Below are 26,271 nucleotides of genomic sequence, written 5' to 3'. Positions count from 1 at the left end.
CGCTGATTCCTTATTGAAACCTGGTGGAAATGTGGGGCCGGCCTGAATGGCTTGGTAGATGATAGGAGTCAGGGGAATGGAAGGGGTGGAAGTTATCAAGTGCAACCTTTCCTTCCCCCATAATATGCCTGCACAGTCCCAGTGCAGGGCCCTTAAAAGAGCAATGGCTCTTAACCAAAGTAAACTTAAATCCAAGCCATATTACAATCCATATTAAAATTTCTGTAACAAGCATGCAGTGAGAGTTTTGAAGAATATATACGTAAATATGCTAGTCAAATTGAACTTACAAAGACGTCAATAGAACAAAAACAATTTTAAAATGTACCAATAACTTGGAATATTTAATACTTTATTTTGAAAAAAACCTTTTCTCTTAGCCAGCCATCTCTCTAGCTCCCTTATTTCTAGAATCTTGCCTAATTTCTTCTCTGCTTCCCAGGACACAACACTGCTATTCAAAATGTTAGAGATCCTATCATTTGATTGGCCTAAGCAAACCTTTTAAGTTTTGGGCTACATAGAGTCAAATATACAATCACTGTGAAAATAATTCTGAAAGCCATTACCCAACATGGTGCTCACAGGTGTCCAGGATTTATAATCCTAATTAATCTGTTTTTGTTGGCATCCCGTTATCATCTCAGACATGGGGATAAAATGTACTATACAGCACAGGAATAACAGCAGTGACCAGGTGACTAGTACAGCTTTGTTCAGTCCTGAACAGTCCTTTCTGCTAGTCCTTTTCTCTCTCCCTACCTGTTTCTTCTGCACCCAATGGGCTGCCAGGGGAGGGCAAAATAACTGTTCCTGTTCCATTTGCAAAGAGCTTTGGAAATTAGGCCACAGGCTGCATACAATTAGGCCTAGATTGCTGATCCTCTGGGTTAAGGAAACCACGTGTTTCTGCCTTGTCTTTGGTTATGAAAAAGTTGTATGGAGCAGCATGTGTCCCTGCCATACCACTGTCTAGTTTCCTTTGTCCCTCAGAAGATACCCCAAAACTTATTAGCTACAGTTGGATTTCATATGAGTCTGTCCCTAGTATAATAGATGCAAAAAGGTTTGAGGACGGCACAGTAATGTTTCCCCGTTTTTTTTACATGTTATGTCAATATTTAAAGGTTTCTTTTAAAAATAGCAAGGACATCATCTAAAAAAAATATAGTAAACAGTATGGCTAATGTTCTTCTGTAAAAGGTTTTATGACAAGGTTAATTTTTAATGATATTCTTAGTAATGCTAAAGATAAACCTGTGTGCATTAATTATTTCATTTATCTGACTTATCGCTGAAAAATTATTACCTGAGGTTACAAAGATGTTTCAAAGAAGCTGTCTAAGACAACCCTGTTTTAATAAACTTGGCTATGGCATACTTGTGTTGTTTTACTTTATCAAATCCAAAAACTGGAATCTAAGGCTGGCTAGAAAGCTGGTTTATATCAAGCAAAACTCTTATCATGGGCTTGGTAATAGAAAACATGCATTTTAGAAATGCATTAAAAAAAAAAAAGCTTCAGCCAAGTTTTGTTTAAAAAGATGCCTATATGCTACCAAAACAATGAAGCAATGTTAAATTTATGAGCAACATGCTTTGTATGTGAATCATAACATACAATGCCATGTCCACATCACTGGTTTTGTTAATGGACAGTTGCACTTGATTTTGGCATAGGTAGTATCAGCCTGTTCTCACAACAAAGGAGTTATCTAAATTAATACAAATGTGGAACAATTCCAAATGATAATAGCTGCTCTGCCTTGACATGGGTAGTTTAATCTTTGACCTCTGGGTATAGGGCAGTATGTAAATTCAATAAATTAAAATAAAAAATAAATCTCAAGTTCAGACCTAGGCAAGGCTGTCAGCCTATAATGTACACAGTGGAGCTGGATGAGCCTCTTCTGAAACTTGGGAGAATTTGAAAAGCTATTGCTGATGCAGTGTATGGACCTGTTGTTGGAACTAAGAGAATAGCTTCCACCACTATGCAATCTGAACAAAAATCTTTCAAAACAGGACATGAACCTGAATAAGGAAGGTGAAAGTAACTTGCCCCTGGAATTGCATGGGATATAAATGAAAACTGGTGGCATGGGCATTAGTCGACTCAGAACTGAAAAACCATCTAGATAACAAGGGAGTTGATAAATGTTTTGCTTTCCCACAGAAATAACCATGCACATTTTTTTGCTGTTAACAAGATCAATAAACTTGCCACATTGTGAAGTCAATGTTTAACCCCGTTTTACAGCAATTGACTTCTGATAGGAACTCCTACCATTACATTTCTGTCACTTTACTTATTTAGATATGGCCAGCACTGTAGCACTGTATATGGTTTTAATTTTAGGAATAAATGATGTAACACCTTATAATCTTTCTTCTGCACCCTTAATGATTTTGTGATGAAGTAATATAAGTTGCAAGTGACCTCTGTAACTACCACTCAAGACCATAATATACACACTGGCTATGCAAACTATATTATCTTTACCTCTAAAAGTCCTTTCTAAATGTTCTATGGTTTATAGCAGCAGTGAAAGGCAGTTCAGGTCACCAGGGATTTATTCCCCTTTTTAATGTTTTTACTAGACTGAATAAACACATTCCCAAAGATTGAGACCACTGGCTACTCCAAAGATCGGTGAAGCACAGGGTAAACTTGTTTAAGCTGAAGTCTGCAAGATTGACACTTCTTCACAACAATGGGCAGCTTTGTTAACTTTAAGTGGAACTGGTTTGGGCCACATAGCTTACAACGTGCCCTGTTCCATCGAAAGCAATAAATGAATCTGGCCTTACTGGCTTCATCTTGAGTTTCAATGTCATCTTCTTCACAAGGCTGTCTGTTATAAAATGGTCTCATTAATACCATGAAGTCACCCTGCCCTGAGCCCCCAAAACATTGGTTGCAGTATAATGATTGTTTTCAGTTTCTGGTAGGGTAGGCATCACAGAAGATATACACTTTGGCAATGAAGCCAGGCTAAGAAGGAGAAGTCAGCAAGCTTTTCTCCCATGGAAATGAAACTGGAATTCTTGTGGTGTGGAGTGAGAAGAGTGTAGAGCATGTGGCTTTATCAGATCAGCCTCTCAGTTCCTTATATTCAATCACAGATAAAAGGAGCAAACCTCAGACCTTGCCTCAACTGGGTTGAATCAGCAATCGTTTTAAAAATTCAATAAAGTCTCCCAACTCTTTCAAGTTGGGTATATGCCTCTTTCAAGTCCATGGTATATGCATGACAGAGTAGGATTAACGCTGGACTTCTGGCATAGAAAACATCTTTCTTGCCATTTTTGCAGTCCTTACCAAAACGGCCATCTGCATTAAGACATCCACAGTGGACTGAGTGGTTTTGTTTTGGAGGCTTTAGGTTTTTGTTGCTGTGATTCCCCTCACCCCTATGAGGAGCTTGTTTGCTTGTTTTATAGCCCACCCCAGTCTGAAAATTGTGAGTAGAAAACAAAATAAAGGTAAAGGTAAAGGTACCCCTGCCCATACGGGCCAGTCTTGACAGACTCTAGGGTTGTGCGCCCATCTCACTTAAGAGGCCGGGGGCCAGTGCTGTCCAAAGACACTTCCGGATCACGTGGCCAACGTGACAAAGTTGCATCTGGCAAGCCAGCACCAGCGCAGCACACGGAAACGCCGTTTACCTTCCCGCCAGTAAGCGGTCCCTATTTATCTACTTGCACCCAGGGGTGCTTTCGAACTGCTAGGTGGGTAGGCGCTGGGACCGAGCAACGGAAGCGCACCCCGCCGCGGGGATTCGAACCGCCAACCTTTCAATCAGCAAGCCCTAGGCGCTGAGGCTTTTAGCCACAGCACCACCCGCGTCCCGTCAGAAAACAAAATACAAAGATCCTATTTTCATCTATCGATAAAATTCCAGAGTTTGCAAACATGACCTGGTTTTTGAAGGTCTATCTGCCTACTGTGGGCAAGGCAGGATTTTGCTGTAATGGAAATTCAGATGTAATGATGCATTCACAGTTTCCGCCTTTCAGCCCTGTGGCTTTCTTGGCTACCCCCTAGTTTAAAAACTATGCATCATGAACCTATCAACTTTCCAGAAGGGAACACCCCAAATTGCTCAGCTTATTACTTCCTCCCACTCCCACACATTACTAATGAAATTCAGTCTCAAGTGCTAACCCCTACATGAATTCTGCCAATCTGTTGAGTTCCTAGGATATCCAGATTTAACTGTTTTTGGGCAGCTGTTATTAAGCAACTCTTGCAGCGATTCAGTAACACAGAAATTGTGTAGTAGCTCAAGGCAAGCACATACAGATCTGGCTTCAATGTTCTGAGATGCTTGGCATACAGAAATTATTAACCTGTAACATCCTAGCTCACGGTTCATCCTCTTATCCATTGCAGCTACACAGCACTAGAGTGGGTTTTCTAATGCACGTAACTTTTTAGAAATGCTTCTAAATTTGAAAATGCACGTGGTGGAGACATACTAGATTTGTGCCTTTTAATGAAACCTAACATTGAGATTTTGTATTGGAGAGCCATTCTTAGTTTAATTTAGTTTAACTCTTAGTTTAATTCTATGGCCAGATATCTCTGTGTGTTCCTCTTAGTTACAGCAATATAAAATCCTTCAAAGCTTTCAGTGAGCTTGCTTCTGATTTATACTGGTGTAAGTGCACCATCAAGTCTAGGATAATGATATAAGAAGTGGAAAAGGAGAGGAAATGACATGAAGATGGAAAAGGCTAGAGTTTCAACCCATTTTCCCAGGCTAAAAGTATTTTCTCCCCTTTTAAGAAATCCTCTTATCTCTTGGAATCTGCTATGCCATGTCTGCAGCTGCTGCTGCTGTTGTAGCACCAGACTGTTCTATCTCTCTTCTGACTGCTGATCCATCATGGTAGCAGCCAAACAGCTTGAAGATTAAGGAAGTAATACAGTTCTAAGGCCATTAAAAGAGTAGGCTGCTCTCTGGGTCATGGAAATTATCTCAGATTTCAATGCGTGCCAAATAATGGATTACTACTGGGATATGATTTTAACACTTTGGGGGGCAAGTCTATTTCTTGGTAGTTAGAAAGATGCGTCTGCGTCATCATCATCATTATTTTTATTTTAAAATGGCTGCCTTACAGTGAAAAAGACCAATGGTTATTCTACAGTGAAATCCTCTACATGTTCACTAGGAAGCAATCCCACTAAATTCAGTGATGCTATTGGACTCTAACCTTAACCTAGAATTCAGGATATTGTGTTATAAATGTATCATCCCTAATTAGTACACCAGAGAAAGAAAGCAGGATAAAGTAAGGTATACTATGACAAAAGTTGCTAGCAGCAGAATAGGAAAAGTAAAATGTTCCCATATGGCTTTATAAGCAGATGAACTATACATAACATACTACTTGGGAAAGTCAAAGATTTCTACATGAGTGAAGGGCAATTGAGCCACACTGCTTGCCTCATACCAGTGTCATGCTCACTCTCCCAACCTGGCCCTCCAACCTCTGTATGTTGAGCACAAAGATGCCAGCTTCTCAACATGACTGAGGCAGCCTGACGCAATGCCTTGATCCAGGCAAGCAATTATATTTAAGATCATTTTTGGTTATTTTTACTGTTATTTTAATATGTTTGTATTTTAACACTGTATGATATTTAAATCTTATTTTTGGCACAGTTGTCAGAGGGGTAGCCATATTAGTCTTTTTTGTTTTTAGTCAAAAGCATCTTGGGGCACTCTGAAGAACAAGTTGGTAAAAACTTCATATGCATGGTTTTAGGGGGGGGGTGTAATCAGTGTCGTCAGAGGAAAAGGAAATAGTACAAAAAACTAGACTGTGACAATAAGTAAAGATTAAATGTATGTAAAATAAGCACAGTGACCAGTCCCGAAGAAGTGTTGATGGTAACACAAACATCCTGCCATTGCTAGCCAATTGACACCTGCAGTGGGATTAAAAAAACTTGTTATCTCTGTTCAGCTGATAGAACTGAACTTGTCCATTAGTTGTGATTTCATTCTTCTTTCAAGAACTCTCACTTTAAGGTCACCAACAGAGTGTCCTGGGAGGCTGAAATGTTCTCCAACTGGGTTTTGTTAGTTGCTTTTATAAGATTGTTTTAGCACTAAAGAAAGGGAGAGGAATGGTGCTAAGTACCGTATTTTTCGCCCTATAGGACGCACTTTTTCCCCTCCAAAAATGAAGGGGAAATGTGTGTGCGTCCTATGGGGTGAATGCAGAGCTGCCTGCAGTCCCGGGGCAAGTGCAGCTCTGCACAGCCATCCGGAGTGGGGCGCGAAGTCCGCCTGCCTCCCGATGGCTGCGCAGAGCTGCCTGCAGTCCCGGGGCGAGCGCAGCTCTGCGCAGCCATCTGGAGCGGGGCGCGAAGTCCGCCCGCCTCCCGATGGCTGCGCAGAGCTGCCTGCAGTCCTGGGGCGAGCTGCCTGCATTCCGGGGAGACCGGCGCGACTTACCGCTGGCCTCCCTAGGCTTGCGGATAGCAGGCTGTTCTCGGGGTTGGGATTGAGGGAAGCTCGGGCTTCCCCCGCGCCTGGGGGGAAAATATTTTTTCCCCTTTATTTCCCCCCCCCAAAAAAAACTAGGTGCGTCCTATGGGGTGGTGCGCCCTATGGGGCGAAAAATACGGTAGATCTTTCTGTCAGCATTTCTGCTTGTCTTACAGAAGGATCTCCAATCCCACCCAACTGCTTTGGGGGTTCTCCCAACCCTCTATAGTGAATTTGGGGGAGGCACAGAGTCTGTGCGGCAGGGGGAGGAAGAGGGGGGAAAGCCCTGTTGTATAAGCAGGAACGGGTTAGTTCAATCCAGCACAAAGATACAAATGCTAACAACTCAATGCTGTCATAACATTTCTAGTCCTGTTCCTCTGTCATATATTTCTATTGCTGGCAAGTGGCATCACAATTTCCCCACTCAGCCAAGGGGAAACCATATAACTGTGCATTAATACATTTGTGCAGGCACTCTTGCAAACATTTAACACCAAGCAAGATTCAATGTACATATTACTTGTTGGATCAGAACCTACCAGCATAAACTAGACGCATATCAGGACATGGGCACTATCTAGTTCAGCTGAATTACTTTCACTTGGATATCAATTTTACCTGGGAAATCAGCCATATGACCAGGGCTATGCTAGGTTCTAGGTGTGCAGACCTCATTCATATATTATGCCCTCGTGAACAGCTGCTACTGTGGGAGGCAGAGCATGCATCTGGTGGGGATGGAGGTATTAAGGTTCTCTCTAGCTTCAACTCTTCATCACACATTTGGGGAGCTACCAGAAAGAGTACTGACTGATCTGGGCCACTTAACAATATCTAACTACTGCACTTTGGCTTTCTTTCTGTTAAAGCCATTTGAATGGGTACTTATGGAAAGTAATACATCATGTTCATTACTACTGAAATCCATGATTCAATATGGCTTAACACAACAAACCTCTCTCTTTCTAGCTTGAGACCTTGAGAGTTCAAGGACTTGGAATGAGGGCATTACAATTTCTAACTTTGTTCCAGTCTGGACACTCAACTCCATATTTAGCACCATTTCTTCTACACTTTACCCATTAGCCCAATAAGATATGTGACTGAATTTTTAGCATTTCCCTTAAATGAAGCAGTGGGGTGAGGTGAGGCTCTTACTAAGACCAAGGAAGCAGCACAGGAGGTGGGGGCATTTAACCATTTCATCATGCACTACTTTTTGCAACATGGGGGGGGGGATACAGTCATCATGCAGGTGTCTGCATTACAAATGCAGAGCAAATGGTAACCTGAGAGTGATGATGGGGGGTGGGGAAGCAGACTAGAAAAGGGTTACATGTTATTAGCACTCACACTGCTCCCAGTGACAGATCTCCCTGTGAAATGTGTACTTTGGCCCACAGTTACAGAGAGAGAAAGTGAGAAACCAACATTTATCAACTCTGTTATACTGCAAATTCCAGAAGAAAACTTACTCAAGCAAAGTAAAAAAAAAAACCCCACACAACTCCCAACCTTTAGTTTAGTTTTATTCATTTTTCATGTTCCTTCCCGCTATCAATCTACCGCAACTTGATTAACAGTAAAACTTAAAGTAGACGAAGGCAATGCATAACATGACAGAAGTTGTGCCTCTTCTTACAAGTCCTTTCTGGATGGTCAAGGAAAGCAAGCATATACCGGCCATGGGATTTTTGTTCAAGGCCATAAAGCTATAAGAAGGTATGCCACTAAGTGAAAAGAAAATGCTTTAAGTAAATTGAATACTTAAATTTATTTGCTTGCCTAACACCTAAAGGTGCATTTTTGTGATTTTTCATTAGAAACGATAGCAAGATGTCACTTTCTTCTATGACAGCCTTCCCCAGACTGACACAATTGTGTTGCAATAGATCCTTGGTCCACTTTGCACAACACCACCTTTACTCAAAGGTAAGTCTCTTTGAGAATTGCAATCAAAATATTCCTTAGCCTGCACAATGTATTTAGAAGGCCAGACAGCATGAATTGTTTAATCACAGATTAAGAATGGGAATATTTAAAATCAGAGTTGTCCCACAGGAGATGCTGTTCAGGGCTAATTAACCATATATATCGCCTACTTCAAGCAAAACAATTTTATTTTCATGTTGCTAAATAATTTAACAGCATCACATACTTTTTTAAAAAAAAACATGCTAAAAGGATTATCCACATTGCATATAGTAATATCATTATTAGTGTTACATAGTAAATTAAAATTATTATGTGCAAAACCATCAAGCAATTAAAGCTGTAATCCTGTGCACACATAATTTGGAGTAAGCCCTATTGAGGTTTGCTTCTGAGTAAACATGTTTAGGATTGAGCTGAAAGCTTAAGCGCAAATAGACAAAACTAGGCTCTGTTAAAAATCAGCAGGAGTTCTTAGAAAGTTAAAGTGAATATGATGGCAAAACCATTGTAACAAAAGCTTTCAATCATTGACAGTTCCCTTTTTCTGCATATCTTTTTAGATTTTTAATCAAGTTGAGATTCCTTAATAGCATGAGTAGCTTAATTTTACTGGTCAACAGTCACTGCCATAGTATAAACAGTCCAGTCCAGTTGAATCTTATGCAGGGGTTCAGGTCTGTGCATATGCAAAAATGTGTATACTCAACCCCTCACCTTCGAACCATCTCTGTGTGAGCATCCCTAGCCTTCCAGAGCTGGTGCACTGAGTGAGCCTTGCCCCCCAAGCAAGGCAGAGAGCTTAAAAGCTCTTTTCATGCCAGGAAAACCCACCATGAAAAGAGCTTTTAACTCTCTGCCTAGCTTGCATTTAACTTGCTGGTTTTCAACGAGCCGGCCTGTAGCTTGTTTGGAGTTGTTGGACCATACTAGGTCCCTTGTCCCTCAATGATCATCAGAAAACCCTGCAGCTGAATTCATTCTTAGGTCCTTTGGCTCAGGGCCTGTCAGGAAACCTAGATGGATTTCCTCAGGCACAGCAACAAGTGAAAGGTCAGGAATCAAAGCTTTGAACAACACATAGTGTGGCTAACAAGGGCGGCAGTGCTACCTGGTTCTGGATCCTCCAAGACGAAAGCTAGGCCATTCAGATTGAAGTTAGTTTTTTTTTTGGGGGGGACACATCAGAACACAGTATTTCACAAAAAGCAACAGGAGAAACACGATAATATTGGTTGTGTACACCACTTCTCAAACCAGTAGTGGGAGTACACTGGATTCAGAGCAGGAGGTTGTACACAGCCAAAGCCTTCCTCTCCTCTTGCATTTGACCAAGGCCAGTGTGATAGTAAACACTATGGGTGTTACTAAATTAAATAGTTGTGCAGACACAACAATCAGTACTAGCGCAAAAGGGTTTTCCTTCATGCACCCTGCAACATTCCCAAATCTGCTCTGGAGGACTGGGGGAACCCTCTGAACAGATTTAGGGGGTATGTAGTGGGAGGAGAGGGGGAGAATGTTCTGTTGCGACTTCAACTGAATACAATCCTGTGTTTGTAGGATTGGATTCTAAAATGCTTTGAGCTCTAGCCTACATTTTCCTTTGCCCACAGCAAAGACTAAGAAAAAGCACAGTCTCTGCAAGCATCTGTCAAAAGTGGGTAACATCTCAGGTCTGTCAGCTGCACTCTTTCCAAACATTCAGGAGAGTTAGGGTGGATTAAAGACCATGGAAGCAAGCAAACAATTTGATTTTACTGACGGAAGAAGCAGTCTCTAGCTTGGGCATGACCCATTGTACAACTCCTAGTGTGTGCATGCATGTGTGAATATATACATATAATGAACTTAAAATGATACCACAAATCTATTCTTAATGTTGAATTCAGAGCAGAATACATACAAACTATAAAATCACTTTTTAAAAAACATTACAGAATTCATTATAGTAAGTATTTAACAACTCACGATGTTCCTGGACTTGCTGTTGGCGGAGGACCTAGAAAAATGAGAATTTTTTTTAAAAAAGGAGAAGGAGTTAGTTTTTACTAAGTTTACAGCAGGAAATTTTTTGTTTTTGCTTAAGTCAATTTTAATTTTATTTAATTGTTCCAAATTTCTAATATAAGATTCAAAGCTATTGCTATGTATTTCTCTGCTATCAATAGGTATACATTTTGCTCTTACATCACTTAATATTTTAATGAGTGTATTCTATAAACAATGATAGACAGTGTGTGTTCGTGTGTGTGTTTAGTACAGTTTGGCTTTCACTCTGCTCAGTATTGTAACCCCAGCATATGATATGAAGGCACATGAGGCCACTACCTTGCTAAACAGATTTGGGCCTGCTCAATGCCTGAATGGGTGATTGTCTGGGAACCATATGTAAGGCCAGCTTGGATTCCATGGTGGAAGAAAGGCAAGATATATAACAACAACAATAACAGAATACATGTTCTCATGCCTACTGGCCAGCAGTGCTAGGGGGGAAACAAAATGTGATGTTAAATGCATGCAAAAAGTTTAAGGGCACATTTTGAAATTACTATTTAAATCTAGCCTGCAGAGATTGGGGCCTCAAAGCAGCATCAGGATAGACGTATCCTGTGATTTAATTCTCTTGCTGTATTTTGCATTTAGCCATGGGAGAAAAGCTTCCATTGGCACTAACAGCATCACATGTGGGAAATGGTTTCCCCGCCCAAGCAGGACAGCAGGAAGAGAAAACATTAAATCCCTGCACACCAATATCTCAATGCTATCCTAGCCTGTGTGGCTGATATTTAAGTAATAAAAAATGCTTACACATTTAATATAATATGTAGTTTGGCTCTTAGCTGCGCCTGCCTCCAACACTGTTTGTTTAACAAGCTGTTTATAATGTAACAATATCACAAGATTCTCCATTGCAACGGCTTGTATTAACATCAATCAGATTGCAATGGCTTGTATTAACATCAATCAGATGTAATCTGAAAAGTAAATAATTGAATAAAGTGATAAATCTGCTTGCGTTGTCATTCTGAATATGCAGTTTTGTTCAGCTATGTCCTGTGTTAACTTGGTTGGGCATGATGGGGAAACATTTATCTTTGCCTCCATTTTACCCAACTTTTCTTGAAAGAGGAACTATTCCAGCAAGAGGGACTTCTTACCGAATTTCACAAACAGTACCCCAGTGGTAGAAACTGTTTTCTTGCCATTTGTTGCCACACACTGAAAGTAGCCGGTGTCTGTGGTATCAAGGTTTCTTATTCGTAATCGAGATCCATAGTTTGTCGCACGGAAAGATATCCTTCTGGGTTCCTGTACGACGGGAGCATCATTTTTCAACCAACGCACAGTTGGAGGAGGATTCCCAGAAACCCTACAGTGCAGTTCTGCCGTCTGGCCTAAGGTAGTGGTGATATTGTTCATGGGCTCATCAAGCTTCAAGAAATAATCTGTCAAATACACAAGGAAGAGGGATTAGACAAAACAACTGCTCACTTGGACGCAGTTTTAAACAAATCAGTTTCTTCCACCCAAGAAATTTCTATTCAAACATAAATAATGTATTCTAGCATATCAACTGTGAATGAATCTCTTTTTCCTATCAAGAAAGATTAGTGGATGTATATCTATTGCTACATACAACACATACAAATATGTAAAGTAGTATAAGGGAAAGTGTCACAAATAATCTACTGAAGATGCTGTCTTACATTTAGATGTATACTCATAAAGCTGACTGTTGGAAGATCTGTTCTGTCTCTTTCACATTCCAAATGTGCTCGTAGTTATGTTATTTAGACAATATAGATAACGGCTCTGCATTGCCTTATATAATATTTAGCTACTTCTGTCACTGTTCACCCAGCACACTTATTTCATTTTATTGCTATATGATTATTATCAGATTTCTGAAAGTGGAAACAACTTGAAATCATTTGAAACTTACATTTTGTACCAAAGCTAAGCTTTTCTTCAGTAAGTTTAACAACCAACATATGAGTATGCATTTATATCTATCTGTATTTTTAAGAGGCTACAAGTGGATATAAAATATTGTGTGAATTGTCTTCTTAGTCCAGCAGATGAGCTTCAGGTGAAGGCAACTACCTAATTTGAAAAATGAATTGCCTTTTTTTTGGGTAGCTTTTTATACATACTCACCCTACCTGGGAAAGAAATGTTTTATTAAAGCAAATTTCTTTTCCACTTTTGGAAATGGTCTCCTGTTTTACCTTTGTTATGGTAGCTTTATTTATCCAAGTAATGTTGTTGAAAAGGTAAGCTGCCCAAGAGAACAACATAAGAAAAGCCCTGCAAAGTTCTACCTAGTCCAGCATCCTATTCTTACAGCAGCCAACCAGATGCCTATGGGAAGCCACAACTAAGTTTTCTAGACCAGATAAACCCAACTCTCTAGCAAGTTATACAAGCTTGACCTAGGGATGCGGGTAGTGCTGTGGTCTAAGCCACTGAGCCTCTTGGGCTTGCCGATCGGAAGGTTAGCATTCAAATCCGCATGACGGGGTGAGCTCCCATGCTCTGTCCCTGCTTCTCCCAACCTAGAAGTTCGAAAGCATACAAGTGCAAGTAGATGAATGGGTGCCGCTGTGGCAGGAAGGTAAATGGAGTTTCCGCATGCTCTGGCACTTGTCATGGTCCTCCGTGTGCCAGTAGCGGTTTAGTCATGCTGGCCATGTGACCCAGAAAGCTGTCTGTGGACAAACGCTGGCTCCCTCATCCTGACAAGCAAGATGAGTGCCGCACCCCATAGTCACCTGTGACTGGACTTAACCGTCCAAGGGTCCTTTACTTTTTTTACCTTACAAGCTTGACCACTCATCTGTATATACATTAATATAATTTTATGGTAGCTGTAGGCCTTCACACATAAATGAGTAGAATGAAGTAACGCTGGCACTTTAACAACATTTAGCAAGCACTTTAATATTCCCAATGCTCAGCTAAATAGGCACGTATCTCTGGATCTGGTCAGAAAACAGGTCTGTTGGTTCCTTTCAAGAATGAGTTTCTTAAAGAAAATAAACTACTTCCCCCCCTTGAACTAGAAATCGATCCGCTTCTGATGCTGATGCATGTATTGGTTTCATTTCCCACAAGACCTACATCCTCCATTTTTTCTAGCTTCCTTTTTTGGCATTGTGTTAGGATTCAAATGTCCCTTATTGGATCTATGTTACATTTTTTTGGCTATCAGTCCACATCAGAGATGTTTATTTATTTATTAATTCATATTTATACTGTCTACAGACCAGTGATAAAAGGCAAAATGTTGCCACCAATGAAAATATTTCCTTAAAATAAGGAGAAAAGGGGACAAATTACAATTTATCGTATTGGCCTGAATATAAGACTCACCATTTCCCCAAATTCCAAAGGTGAAAAGTTAAAGTGCAGCTTATATCCGCAACCTTACGGTATACAGTCAGAAGCGCAGGGCTAACAGGACCAGGAGCGTGGCAAAGTGGCGCCTGGCCCACATAGTCCCCCGTCTTCTCCTCCCAGGCCGGGGAGAGAATGAGGAAGGGGAAAGGTCGCTGGCAACACAACATGGCTCCCCACCCCCGCCAGTATGGAGCCAGGAGCAGCAAGGAATGGAGCAGCTTATATTCGGGGTTTTTTCTCCCCCCTCTCCAATTTTAAAGGTGCAGCTTATATTTGGGTGCGGCTTATATTCGGGCCAATACGGTATATATAAGCTTCATACAAATGAACAAAACTATGTACAAACAAAATAAAATAGAAGAGGAAGGAAATACATGTAAAATAGCTGGCATAGAGAGTGCAAGTTGCCCCTAATTACTACACATTCCTGTTAATAAGAAAATTTTTAGCCCATCAGTTATTTTCTAGTAGTGCCAATGTTTTCTTCCATGCAACACAACACCAACTGCTGCCTTTCTCTATTAATTTCCTTCAAGTATGGCACGTTTACTCTTTAAATCCAAATTTAACCAGCTTCTCTCTTCAAAGGGCCACCTTTCCTATCCAGATGTACCGAATCCTATCCAGATTCGGTAGCCAATAGCAAATGTTGTTCCTGGACGTCTCTACTAAGAACTGTCCATAAAATCCAACCCACCTAAAAGTCAAATCTCAAAGGACAATTTTGTAAATATATGTGCTTCTTTCAATTACAGAGCTACTGCGGGACTGTAATTTAGAAGGGAAAGGAGGTGATTAAAGAGACCTAATTTTACAAGCTTTTAACACCTTAACACAATTTTGCCCATGTATACTTTGGTTTAGATGTTTAGCTTCATATCAGAGACGTTGCAATATCATGAATACTGTGGGCAAAGAAACCACAAGGGGCTAGCAGTATATATGATCACCATTTTACTGAAGAAGGTATTATAGCAATGAAGACAGTTGACTACAATTTTACAAGTGAGCAAGGGGAAGTGGGTTCACCACTCACTTAGGGGTCCATATAATCTGGTATCATGCTTTGAACACTTAAAAGAAAACTCATTGTTAAAGTATAGCCTGAGTCAGATCATACATTCTTGAATTCCCACAAAAATCTGCATTTAATAAAATCATACTAATAGTGCACAGCTTCTGAGCAACCGCATTCAAATTTTAAGTATTGGATTTCTTCACAATGCTGAACTTGATTACACTTCAAAGAGAGTAATTTAGCTGCTTTACAGTGCAACAGAGTCAAAGAGGGAAATATTAATTTTTCTATGATTGTCATGCTGACAAGGGCACAGAAACACAGAACATACAGTATTTCTAAAGAAGCATGGGTGAGGAACAATTAACAGGGTGCTGATTTGTTTCTGACACGTCGACAAATAATGGATAATTTAATATACACTGTTATAATATGGTTGCATCATCACAAAAACACAGATAAAATTTTTAGAGATGTAGCTGCATTCAGATGACCAGATATAGACAAAAGGAGTCATCATACGGAATCAGACCAGTGGCTTACCTGGCCCTTTGTTGTGGAAGAAAATGGTTGCTTGTTGTATATCAGCAATGGGTAAGGACAAAACAATCAGCAGGGATACCTATTTTTGTCACCCCCTTCTCTCTCATACTTTCATCATTCATTCATTCATTCATTCATTCATTCATTCATACATACATTCATTCTTACTTTCACACAAGACTCCTACCCACAAGTCTTCCATTCACACACCAAGTATACACCCCAGCCATCCATCCATCATTCATTATCTTACTCTCTCACACACACATCCATTCACACACATTGTTAAGTTTCCCTCCTATCCTTTGTCTGCCTCTTATAGTTCCTGTAGTCTGAACTTATATAGGTTTACTTGGACACTAAGTCTCAAGGAGGCATTTCTGAAGCATCTTCCCAACACCATTGTGGGCTTTTCCCCATTTCAGGACTGCACCAAGAAGTGTGGCAAAGCACATGATTCCCAGTGGAAATAAAATCTTCACAAGAGGAGCTTCTGGATCACTATGTCACACCTGTGGTGTGGTGTGGGAGGCCATGAGAAGCCATCACAGAGGGCAGTAGCAAGGGTATCTTTCCTCTCCATGAAGTGTAGCAGCTAGAACAGATTTCTAAAGGATGTTACGCTGCTCTGTTAGGCTGAGTCTCCAAGCTCCAATGCCACTGCAGGATTTATGGAAAGGAAGAGAGATCCCTGAGTGCTACCAGATGCTGCACACATAAGGCCATGGATTACCCACCTGATTACAGTGTCAGGAAGATGCATTTTCAAGTAAAAACAGGATTTCCCAATTGGTGTGTGGAGGAAAGGGTGGGGCAGCATTGAGTAAACCTGAGTTTTGCTACCTAGGCCACTGTGTGCAGAGGGGGAGGGAGAACCACAGAATCCAGATGGATCCTCATAAGCACAATGGTTTTATTACTGCTTCACCTGTTCTTGACATGAACACTGTCATTGAAAACAGGTTGCATAATATAAATCCTGGCCCAAATTATATCATCAACCCTTTAATATCTTTTTGAATATGGCACTCAAACTAATTGCCAGAGAATGCACCAATTAAATGTCTGAATTTAGGAGGATTTAAGGATTGTACCATAAATCAGTTAGCATTTTCTTCATTTTTAAAAAACATATATTCGCCTTTGTTTGATACCAAGCATGTATGTCAACGCTTTCAGAAAATACTTTAATGTCAGAAATTTTGAGATGAAACCAGAAATCTAAAATTTAGACCACATATAATTTGATAACAAGTCAATTTTACTTTTCAATTTGTTAAAACAATCTGTTCCCAGTCTTAAATCCTAAATGCCAAGTTTCAACCCACAGAGACTTTTTTCCCTTTATGCTCAAGTTATAAACCACTGTAAAATGCTGACAGACCCTTACTGTAGCAGGCCTAGTGGGTGCCCTATAATGAACTTCTAAATTACTTGAGATAATATCTAGAAAGCTTGGCCTTAAATATGTTTCTGGTTTTGAGGCATTGCCAAAGAAAACACTGCACATCATAAGTCACCTTCATGAGTCTAAGAGTATAAACTGGAGACAAAGAATGCAAAAACTAAATATTAGGTGTCTTTATTCTGCAACTTTCCCCCTCATTTTTTCATTATGGAATGGTGCTTTAATACACAGTTAAGTTTAAGGAGTTCTGAAACCACAAAATGTGCATTGTAAGAAGAAATATGTGCATTGTTAAAACAGGAAAGCTTTCAGACTATTTACTACTTTAAGTGGTGGCGTCCAGGTGCATTTTAAAGTAAAACTGGCAAATTCTTGCAAAGGAATTTGAATCTTTGTAGGATTACTCTAACTTAAACTTAAGTTGCAACTTATTCTGATGAACATTTGGCATGCTAAGGCAAAAGCAAAAAGCTCATTATCATTGCTAATGCTGCTGTTAGTACTACCAGGATGTCATGCTAGAATCTGTTCCAAGCCATTCAGCTGCAAAAATAAGAACTGAATGCAAGTAAAGAACCTTAGTTCCTCTTTTCCTTGGGGTAATGAAGATGGCAGCAAAAGAGGATGCAGGAGCGTCTTTAAAATGAATCATTTCATCATACTGATTAATAAAAACAAGGAAAATGCAAATTGACTTTTCAGACAACAGAATAATGCTTTTTTATTATTTGGCAACCCACACAAAGCATATCAAAAAGTTAAAAGAGACATGAATGGAAATATTTGGTCATCAGCATTTCAAGCAGGAAGCAAAGGCCAGCAACTCATTTTGCTCAGCCAGCTTGCTTTTATTTCACCAAAGTTCTCAATGAAGCATTCATAGAAAGCTTTATCCAAACACATAGTGCTGAATGGATTGTGTTTTCTCTTTATTGTTCCACTGCATATATTCCTTTCCGAGTTAATAATATACAGAAGCAGGCAATAGGCATTTGGGTGGATATTTTCTGAAAGCTTAGCCATTTTCTTTCTTCCTTTTTTTCTCCCTCCCCTCCCTCTCTCTCTCTCTCACACACACACCAGAAGCTGGACAGCTTCGCAGTGTCATACATCTCTATCAGCCTTTCTGATTTATTTAGACGACCAACACTCAAGCCACAGGATGAAAAAGGAAAAGACAGTGTCCCTTTGCAGCCAGCATATCAGCTTCTGGGGTTCATTTATTATATTTTTGTCACCCTTCAATTTAGGAGCTTAAGGTGGCATACATGGTTCCCTCTCTTCATTTTATCACAACCCTTTCATGTACATTAGACCAGTGTTTCCCAAACGTTTTTGGGCAACGGCACACCTGTTTACCGGGAAAAAATCTCGCGGCACACCACCATTAAAGCCCCGCCCCCGTGATGTCATTCGGGGAGCCGGCGGCCCGGGCCTGAGCTGGAAGGAGAGGCGGTGCTTTTCGGCACAAGGCAATCGGCCTGGAATTGTTTCCCGCGCGCTGCGAAAGGGAACAGCTGCGGTCGCGCGAACCCTCCGGCGCTGGGAGGGGAAAGGGCGGAGTCGCAGAGCACCAGCTGGCCGAGCGGTTGCGCGCAGCGTTGCGCTTTTGGAGAGCGTGCGGCTGCTGCTAGGGGATCCGGGGACGTGAGCAGGCCTGGCCCGACCCGGGTTGAAGGAGGACAAGCCGGCAGCGCGCCAAGTGAGTTCGGTTGCGCGCGACGGCCCCCGCTCCCCCCACCCCCGCCGGATCCTCGCCGCCGCCGCCTCTCGCCCGCCTCCCTCCCACGGCACACCAGCCGATGTCTCACGGCACAGTAGTGTGCCGCGGAACACCGGTTGGGAAACACTGCATTAGACCAAGAGAGAGATAGAAATGGGGACCGACTCACAGTTACCCAGTGCGCTTCATGGCCAAGTGGACAGTTGAATCTGTCTTCCTTGTCCAGGTCTGGCACTCAAACCATATACTCTAACCTCACTGTATGTTTTGGGAGCAGAGAAACTTCCATATGAAGTTGTCCATTCTTTAAGTATAATATCTCCATTGGAAGCCCTGCTCTAAGTGCCCACACCTTCAGAGGTTAGATAGGTGGCAACTCAGAATTGAATTTTCTCAGTGCTGGCATCCCAATAATGAAATGCTCTTCCTAGGAACTCATCTGGTGCCTGCTCTCTGAACTTCAGGTACCAGGTGAATACAGTTTCCTTCTTCAAAGTTTAAGTGGATAAGTTAATTTTGCCTTTTCCTGTCAATCACTATTGCTTCATTGAGTTTTGTTGTCCTGGATGATTTATGATGAAAATCAAGTTTAAAGAAATGTTTTAAATAAATAAATAAATAAATGTCAATATTTGAAACAGGAAAGGAAGAAGAATAAAATTCCATGAAACCCCAGTCTCTGACCCCCACTGAAGGGAAAAGGCAGTAAAGCAAGGGCAAAAGTATTTTAATAGTGCATTCCAGATAGCACATTCCTAAATGTATTAATTCAATTCAATAATATCCCCTTAGCACACAGTCAACTGTACAGCAGTAGAGTAATAGGCATGAGATGAACAGACACTGGAATTTATTTAAAGGTTAGAACAAATATTTATATTTATTCCTAATTTTCGTATAAAGAAAGTTAACAATATATGATGCCATATATTATTGGATGAATAGTAACTCCTCACAAAAACAAATATAAACAAAAGCGGTTACTCTTAGAGTGACTACCATTCTGAAATATTAAATGAGATTTCAAAAATGGAACATGACCAAACTTTAATGACATTATTTATTAATTTATGCTGCATCTTTTAAACTGAGATTTACCCTAGAACGGCCTTCAATATTTTTGAAGATGGTAAGGAGAACAAGCAAACTTTTAGCTGTCAATACAAAGTGGATTTTCTACCTGACTGTGCTCCTTTTGACAGTTTTCAATTTTGTGTTTTAGATTTTTTCATACTGCTTTGTTTCTGAATGCATTTTAAAATTTCCAAAGAGCTTTGGTGACAATTTTGATAAGTGAAAACTGGCACGGAGGAATTACATTTTTCTTTACTTGAAATCTGGTTTGTAAAACAAGCAGGAGGTCTACACACTTGTTACTAATTTATAAAATGTATCAGTTCCAAAATGGCCCAAAGCAAATGCACAAACTATAACAACAATTATGTTGTTAGAGGTAGACACACACACACACACACACACACACACACACACACACGTAGCATTTACAAATGTATGATTAAAGTAGCAGGTTCAACAACTGTATAAAAAAAAAGAAAAGGAAATCAGAGTCTAGAAAAGCTATGTGCTACAAATTATTGTTTATAACAAATAAGTAATTTGTGACTAGCATACAAAAATCCATATCATCTTGTAACCTAAACTACTGAAAAACATCAAGGAATTTTGTTGTCACTTTAGAAACCAAACTGTGTCTTATTCCAAACCTTAACTTGCTAAAAGTGTATACAAATAGGTATATATGTAGAGGTCTCCTCTATGCGTATATAGATGTATATTTGCATGTGTAGGTATATCACACATACATAGAGGATGGAGAATAATGCAATGAAGCAGATTGTGTGTATATATAAATAAATGTATGTGCCTACCCATCTACGTGAATAAAATGGCTGAAGAGTAATGCTATGAAGTCAAAGATAAGCAGTTATTTTTGACATTTTGACATACAATCACATTAGAATCTGCTTCTTATTAGCCCTTCCTTTGCCTGTTAAAGGTCTATTTTTTAAACCCCAAATGTCAGGAAATCTGGAACAGAAATGTACAATAAAACACGTCCCTTGGCCCTCTGATCTATTAATCTTTCAAATAAACCGAGATAGCTGGATGAGCCAGGGCAAGGTTATTATATATAGCTACCTTGTGTGTAACGTCAGACATTCATTATACACACTGGGGTTTATAAGGGGAAAAACCCAACCAAAGTCTGAAATAAGTTACACATTTTCTGAAACAGTTTAGCAGACTGGTGAATGGTACTTAGGTCAATTTCTTTGGTAGCTTTTGTTGTACGACCTTCACATTTTACGTCCTATATTACCCATAAATGAGACATTCAAGAAACACAAATTCTCAAACAAAAACACATACTCTATCAGTGGAAAAGCAAACAAAAGAGCTAATGTGCTGTAACTAAAAAAATTCTCAAACAAAGTCATAGTAATTTACTGCCTCAGCTACTCATGGGACCCCACAAATAGAAAACACACACACACACACACACACACACACACACACACACACAGACACATGTCCCATAAGGGGCACTTGATTTACTGAATATCCCTGTATAGCAAGAGAAAATGAAAAGGTAAATTGTGCATGAATATGAAAGCTGTAATTTTACCTCTTTTCACCACATGAAGCAATTTCACATTTAAAGATTTTGTGAGGAGAATCATGGATAATCTATGAACCACCACAGAAATGAGTGACCAAAAGCATTAGATTCAGTAGAATATTAGAGAATCTGAAGACTGAGGATTTTGACCCTCTCAAAACCAACATTAACAGAGCCATCCTCAGCAGTACACCAAAGTAAGTGAGCATAGGATTCACACATTCAACCAAAAATGAAAGGGAGCAAAAACTGCGGGGGGGGGGGGAGTTTGAGCAGTGACAATGATTTTACAGAATCCCTGCTGCTACAGAATTTTTATATATTAAGGAGCAATCTATCAGCTCCAGTCATCGTTGGAAGACTTTTGAAGAATGCTTGCCTGAATAGCAAGGTTTTCAGAAAGGGTCTGAAACATATCATGTTGCTGCTTGTCTAAGAGAATAGGCACTATCATCCTAAAAGCCCTACTCCTGATGATGGCGGAGGAGAAAACAGGGGCCATGAGGGATTACTAACATGCCCTTCCTAACAACTGCAGTTACTGGACAGGATCATAAGCAGTTAGGCAGCCAGGCCCTAAGCCATGCTAATACCAAGTTGCCTATAGTTGGCATCCATCTGTCTCAAGAGACAATGGAGTGTGCCTCTAGGGGTGAAGTCAGACTGCTGTATTAGCAGCACCGAAGTGACCTTCCCAAGGGGCAAGCCCGGGCTGTGTGTATGGAGGTTCTGAGCTGCTCAAACAACTGATGTGGTCCAAAGGAAAGCAAAGCAATATGTTTAGCACCAGCGTGGCTGCAGGAGTTGCCAGAAGATGCAAGATGAAATCCAACCATCTTAGGGACTCCACTCCAGATTTGTGTAGGGTTTGTACCTTAGCCTTTCCTTCTCCCAAAGATATCCCGTAAAGCAGCGGCGCTTTAAGACCAGAGTTTTCCTTCTCCTAGATGGGCTACCTTCTTAGGTTGATGAGCTCCAGCTCCCCAGGACTTTGTATATTAGCACAAGACACAAGAAACATAAACTTGGTCTGGAAGCATATTGGCAGCCAGTGCAAGTTCTTTCCTGCAAAGTCCCTTCAAGGATCAGCTGGCTACAGAGCTCTCCAAGGGGAATTCAATAGTGAAGCTCATCCCAGTTGGCTCAATTTCATTGCCAATCAGCTGACTGGCAGTAACAGGAAGTCTCCCTTGCCAATACATAACAGTGTGTGTACTGTAAGATTCCTGATTGTGTACTGGCAGTCCCTTATTATGTCGGTTGTGTAGCATATGGGTATGGTTTGGAAGAAACAACATTGTGGGCCAAATTGGGATCTGTACCATGCCTAATTAGGCATGTGTGCCGGAGTCCCCCACGCCTGCTCTAGCCACGATTGACTTGTATATATGAACTGGTGCTCTGCAATCACAAGATCTTGTGTCTGTCCTCTCAGTAGTCCTAAGATTATTGTTTATTCATAACAAGACTATATTTTCCCCAAAAGTCTGTAGACTCAGATTTCTAATGTGCAATGCCCTTTTGACAACTGTTAAATTCAGCAGCAGCAGCAGCAACAACAACATAATAATCTCTTCTCTGTAACAAATGTCTGCTGAAAAGTAGGAAGAGAAACAAGGGTGGTAGGAAGAACTAGAAATGCACTTGATGATCCGGAGATGCTTTTAAAAATGATTTTTTTAATTTAAAAAAATGCAGCATTTATTTCTCTTTAATGTTTTGGTGAGAAACCACCACCTCCCTGCTGCATCAATTGCTGCTTTCAACAGGTCTTCACGGGTGGTTGCGTCCCTTTTAAATTTCATTTCCTGATAAAAAGGATAAACAGGCAACTGTTTAATGCTGCCAATTTAGCTTATTTAATCAAAACTGAAAGTTGAATGAGTCTCAGTTGGTTGACAGTCACTGGAGAAGTAGTCAGGTTGAGGGCAGGGGGGGCAGAATAACAAGTTTGTTGTTGTTTTTTAAAAAAATACTCATTCAGTTTTACTATATTTTAATAAGAACATGAAAAACATACCCAATGAAACACTGAAGTGTATACATTTGTGGGGTTGTTGGGGGAGGGAGTGCTTCTGAAGAGTGGCAGGAACTGTGAAGGTCACTGAATAGGGACATCTGCTTAATTGGGAGTGCTGGCTGGGAACCAATTTACATGAGGCGTTTAACAAGCTTTAAAATCCGGTTTATATGGATGCTTCTGAGACCACATGCCAGCTCTTGTGGAAAACAGGTGGAAGTTGATTTCTTTAAGCTGTATGTTTGCATGACCTGTCATTTCTCAATGCACGTTTAAAAACACTGGAAGTTCACTGTGGGTGAACTACTGACCTTGCTATTATATTTAATAAAACCATGCTTTGCAGTACTTTAAAGGCCAGATAAGAGATTGGCAATCCCACCCCAGAACTTACCATTGGAAACCCTCGATCCTATCGGGGTGGGATTGGAAAGCACATGTTCTGCATGTTTTAAACCTGGTTAAACTTTGTTTTTATAAAATATTTTAAAGAAAGGGCTAGGTAACAAGTGATGAGAAAGATCTCTGTCTGAGCCTTCCAGTAAGGGTGGACTGGAGAGGGACAAACTTTCCAACCCAGTATAAGGCAACTTCCTATTTTCTTCCCACCCCTTTGGAGGGGCTGTAAGGCAACTTTCCCCTGACCAGAAAGTGAAAGAAAGAAGGGTATTTTAAGAGGCCAAGAATTCCACCTTCCATGATCATATTTCTAAGCAGTGGAAGCGCACTATCATCAGAAAGAAAAAGAAAAAAGATGCTTTGCATGGGTGAAGCTAGTTGAGAAGCAAGAGAAACAAGTGTCAATACATTTTTCCCAGTGGAGGAAAATGACAGCTTTGGGAATGTGGGAAATATCTCTGTGTAGGACTGGAATGAATTCCTGTACATGGGTGTAGCCAGGATTTTTGTTTTCTGTGTTTTTTTATAAATTATTTATTATTATTTTTTTGAAATATAACAGTAAAAATGAAAAAGAAAAAAGAAAAATACAAAATAAAAACAGTTAAAAACATACATTTTTTCTTTTACTTATTTTCTTTTAGCTTATTTCCCGGACCTCCTCATACCTCCCTTTTATGTATTCCACTTCAATTTATTGGTTCAGCAAATCCTTACCATTAGACTTTAACCCATTTATAACCCTTTTTTCATATTCTCTTAATCATTACAGCTGGAAACCCCTTAGTTGCTATCCAACATCATTCTATCATTCATTAATAGCCAGGATTTTTGTTAGGGGGGGGAGCCATGCCAGATGTTTCGCTTCCAAAAATAATTCGAAAACCAGAACAATCACTTACGGTTTCCGATCGTTCGGGAGCTGAAACGTTCGAGTTTACAGGTGTTCGGCTTCTGAGATTCTACTGTATAGATTATACACAGATCACAGAAACTAACAGCCATTTGAAGACATGGAAAACAGGTATGCAAGAACAACTTCACATTGTGTGTGCATGGGAGACTCGTTTCTCATGCAAGCACAAATGAAATTGCAGACCAACACAGGCCCACTGTGTGTGTGTATTCAACAGCCTAATTCTCTGCATGCTGTATACAAATATTAAAAGATTTTTCATTCCTCCTCCCAGTCCAGCAACTAACTGATTGCCTCCAAATTTCATAGCAAAATGTGCATGCAAGGCTACTTAGACCAAAGCTTGTTAACATAGAGTCCAGGCAGGTAATATTGAATCCAGATTCCAAGAGGCACAGATGAAATGTCAGGTAGGTCATAAACTGCTATAATTCACATCTTGACATATTTTCTTAACATGTGGAACGTGTTACTTGAAGTAAGAAAGGGGAGGGAGTGAATCCCAACATTCTTCAGAAATCACAAACTGGGGTGTAATTGAATATCAAATGATTGCTTGGCATACAAAACAGGTCTCAATTCCTCCTTCTTGTGACTTTAACAGCAGATTTTGATATGATCAAGCACAAAACAAAGGAACTTTAAGAATGGCTTCTTAAAATCTAGGATGATTTTTAATTCCTCTTTCCCCCCTGCATTTACCTTTGTCTAGTTCACTTGACACATTCCATGATGATGTAGGCATTAAATCAGCAGCAGCCGACACATTCATTGCTGAAAGAAATCAGAGAGGGGGAGAAAGAGTTAATACAAGCTGTAGCCTATGTAATACCATAGATGGTTTTGAAAAGTATTTGGTATTAAGATATCCTGAGCAGTGCCAGCATTGTTCTGAATGCAAAGACAAGCATTGTTCTGAAGCACAAGATTGTTCTGTTGAAAAAGCAGGAGTCATGATGATGATAAGCAGGGCTGACTCAAGACACTTTGTTGCCTGAGGTGAAGGACAAGATGCCACCCTCCCCCAAGGCACATACAGAAGCCTGTTGGATTGGCAGTTTAATCATACTCCCAATACTGGTGAAAGGGAAATACAGTCATACCTTGGAAGTCAAACGGAATCCGTTTCAGAAGTCCGTTCGACTTCCAAAATGTCTACAAATGAAGGTGCGGCTTCTGATTGGCTGCAGGAAGTTCCTGTAGCCAATCGGAAGCCACGGAGCCCATGTTGGACATTCGGGTTCCAAAGAACGTTCGCAAACTGGAACACTCACTTCCAGCTTTGTGGTGTTCGGGAGGTACAACTGTATCTTCCACTGCACTTGAGGGCAGAAGGCCAACCTAGGGGGTACAAGGTAGGCCACATGGCACTCACAGATCTGCCTTCCCTGCCCCCCAGCACGTACCACCTGAGGCAGTTGCCTCACTCTGCCTCATCATAGAAGAAAAAGAGTTTGGATTTGATATCCCGCTTTATCACTACCCGAAGGAGTCTCAAAGCGGCTAACATTCTCCTTTCCCTTCCTCCCCCACAACAAACACTCTGTGAGGTGAGTGGGGCTGAGAGACTTCAGAGAAGTGTGACTAGCCCAAGGTCACCCAGCAGCTGCATGTGGAGGAGCGGAGATGCGAACCCGGTTCACCAGAAGACTACTACTACAAGACTACTACTCTTAACCACTACACCACACCAGTGGTCAAAGGACCACCCCTGACTATGAGATTCCATACAAGCTAAATCTCCAGGGACTAATCAGGG

The 26,271-nt window shown here is 40.6% G+C and overlaps 1 protein-coding gene across 3 annotated transcripts in view; it reads right to left on the bottom strand.

Moving 5' to 3' along the window:
• ROR1 (receptor tyrosine kinase like orphan receptor 1) overlaps positions 1 to 26,271 on the bottom strand; it is a 166,168-nt gene that overhangs the window by 26,550 nt on the left and 113,347 nt on the right. For all 3 annotated transcript variants that reach the window (XM_081193688.1, XM_081193687.1, XM_081193689.1), the window contains exons 2-4: positions 25,215 to 25,286; positions 11,603 to 11,890; positions 10,413 to 10,443 (exon numbers count right to left, since the gene is read on the bottom strand). In XM_081193688.1, the coding sequence (XP_081049814.1) occupies positions 10,413 to 10,443; positions 11,603 to 11,890; positions 25,215 to 25,284 (389 nt within the window). In that variant the 5' untranslated portion in view covers positions 25,285 to 25,286. The remainder of the gene's footprint in view (positions 1 to 10,412; positions 10,444 to 11,602; positions 11,891 to 25,214; positions 25,287 to 26,271) is intronic.

The sequence above is a fragment of the Podarcis bocagei genome (assembly GCF_964188305.1).
Source record: "Podarcis bocagei genome assembly, chromosome: 5".
Classification (NCBI taxonomy): Eukaryota; Metazoa; Chordata; class Lepidosauria; order Squamata; family Lacertidae; genus Podarcis; species Podarcis bocagei.
Note: the sequence above shows the minus strand (reverse complement) of the source record. Positions and strands in the feature narration are given on the sequence as shown.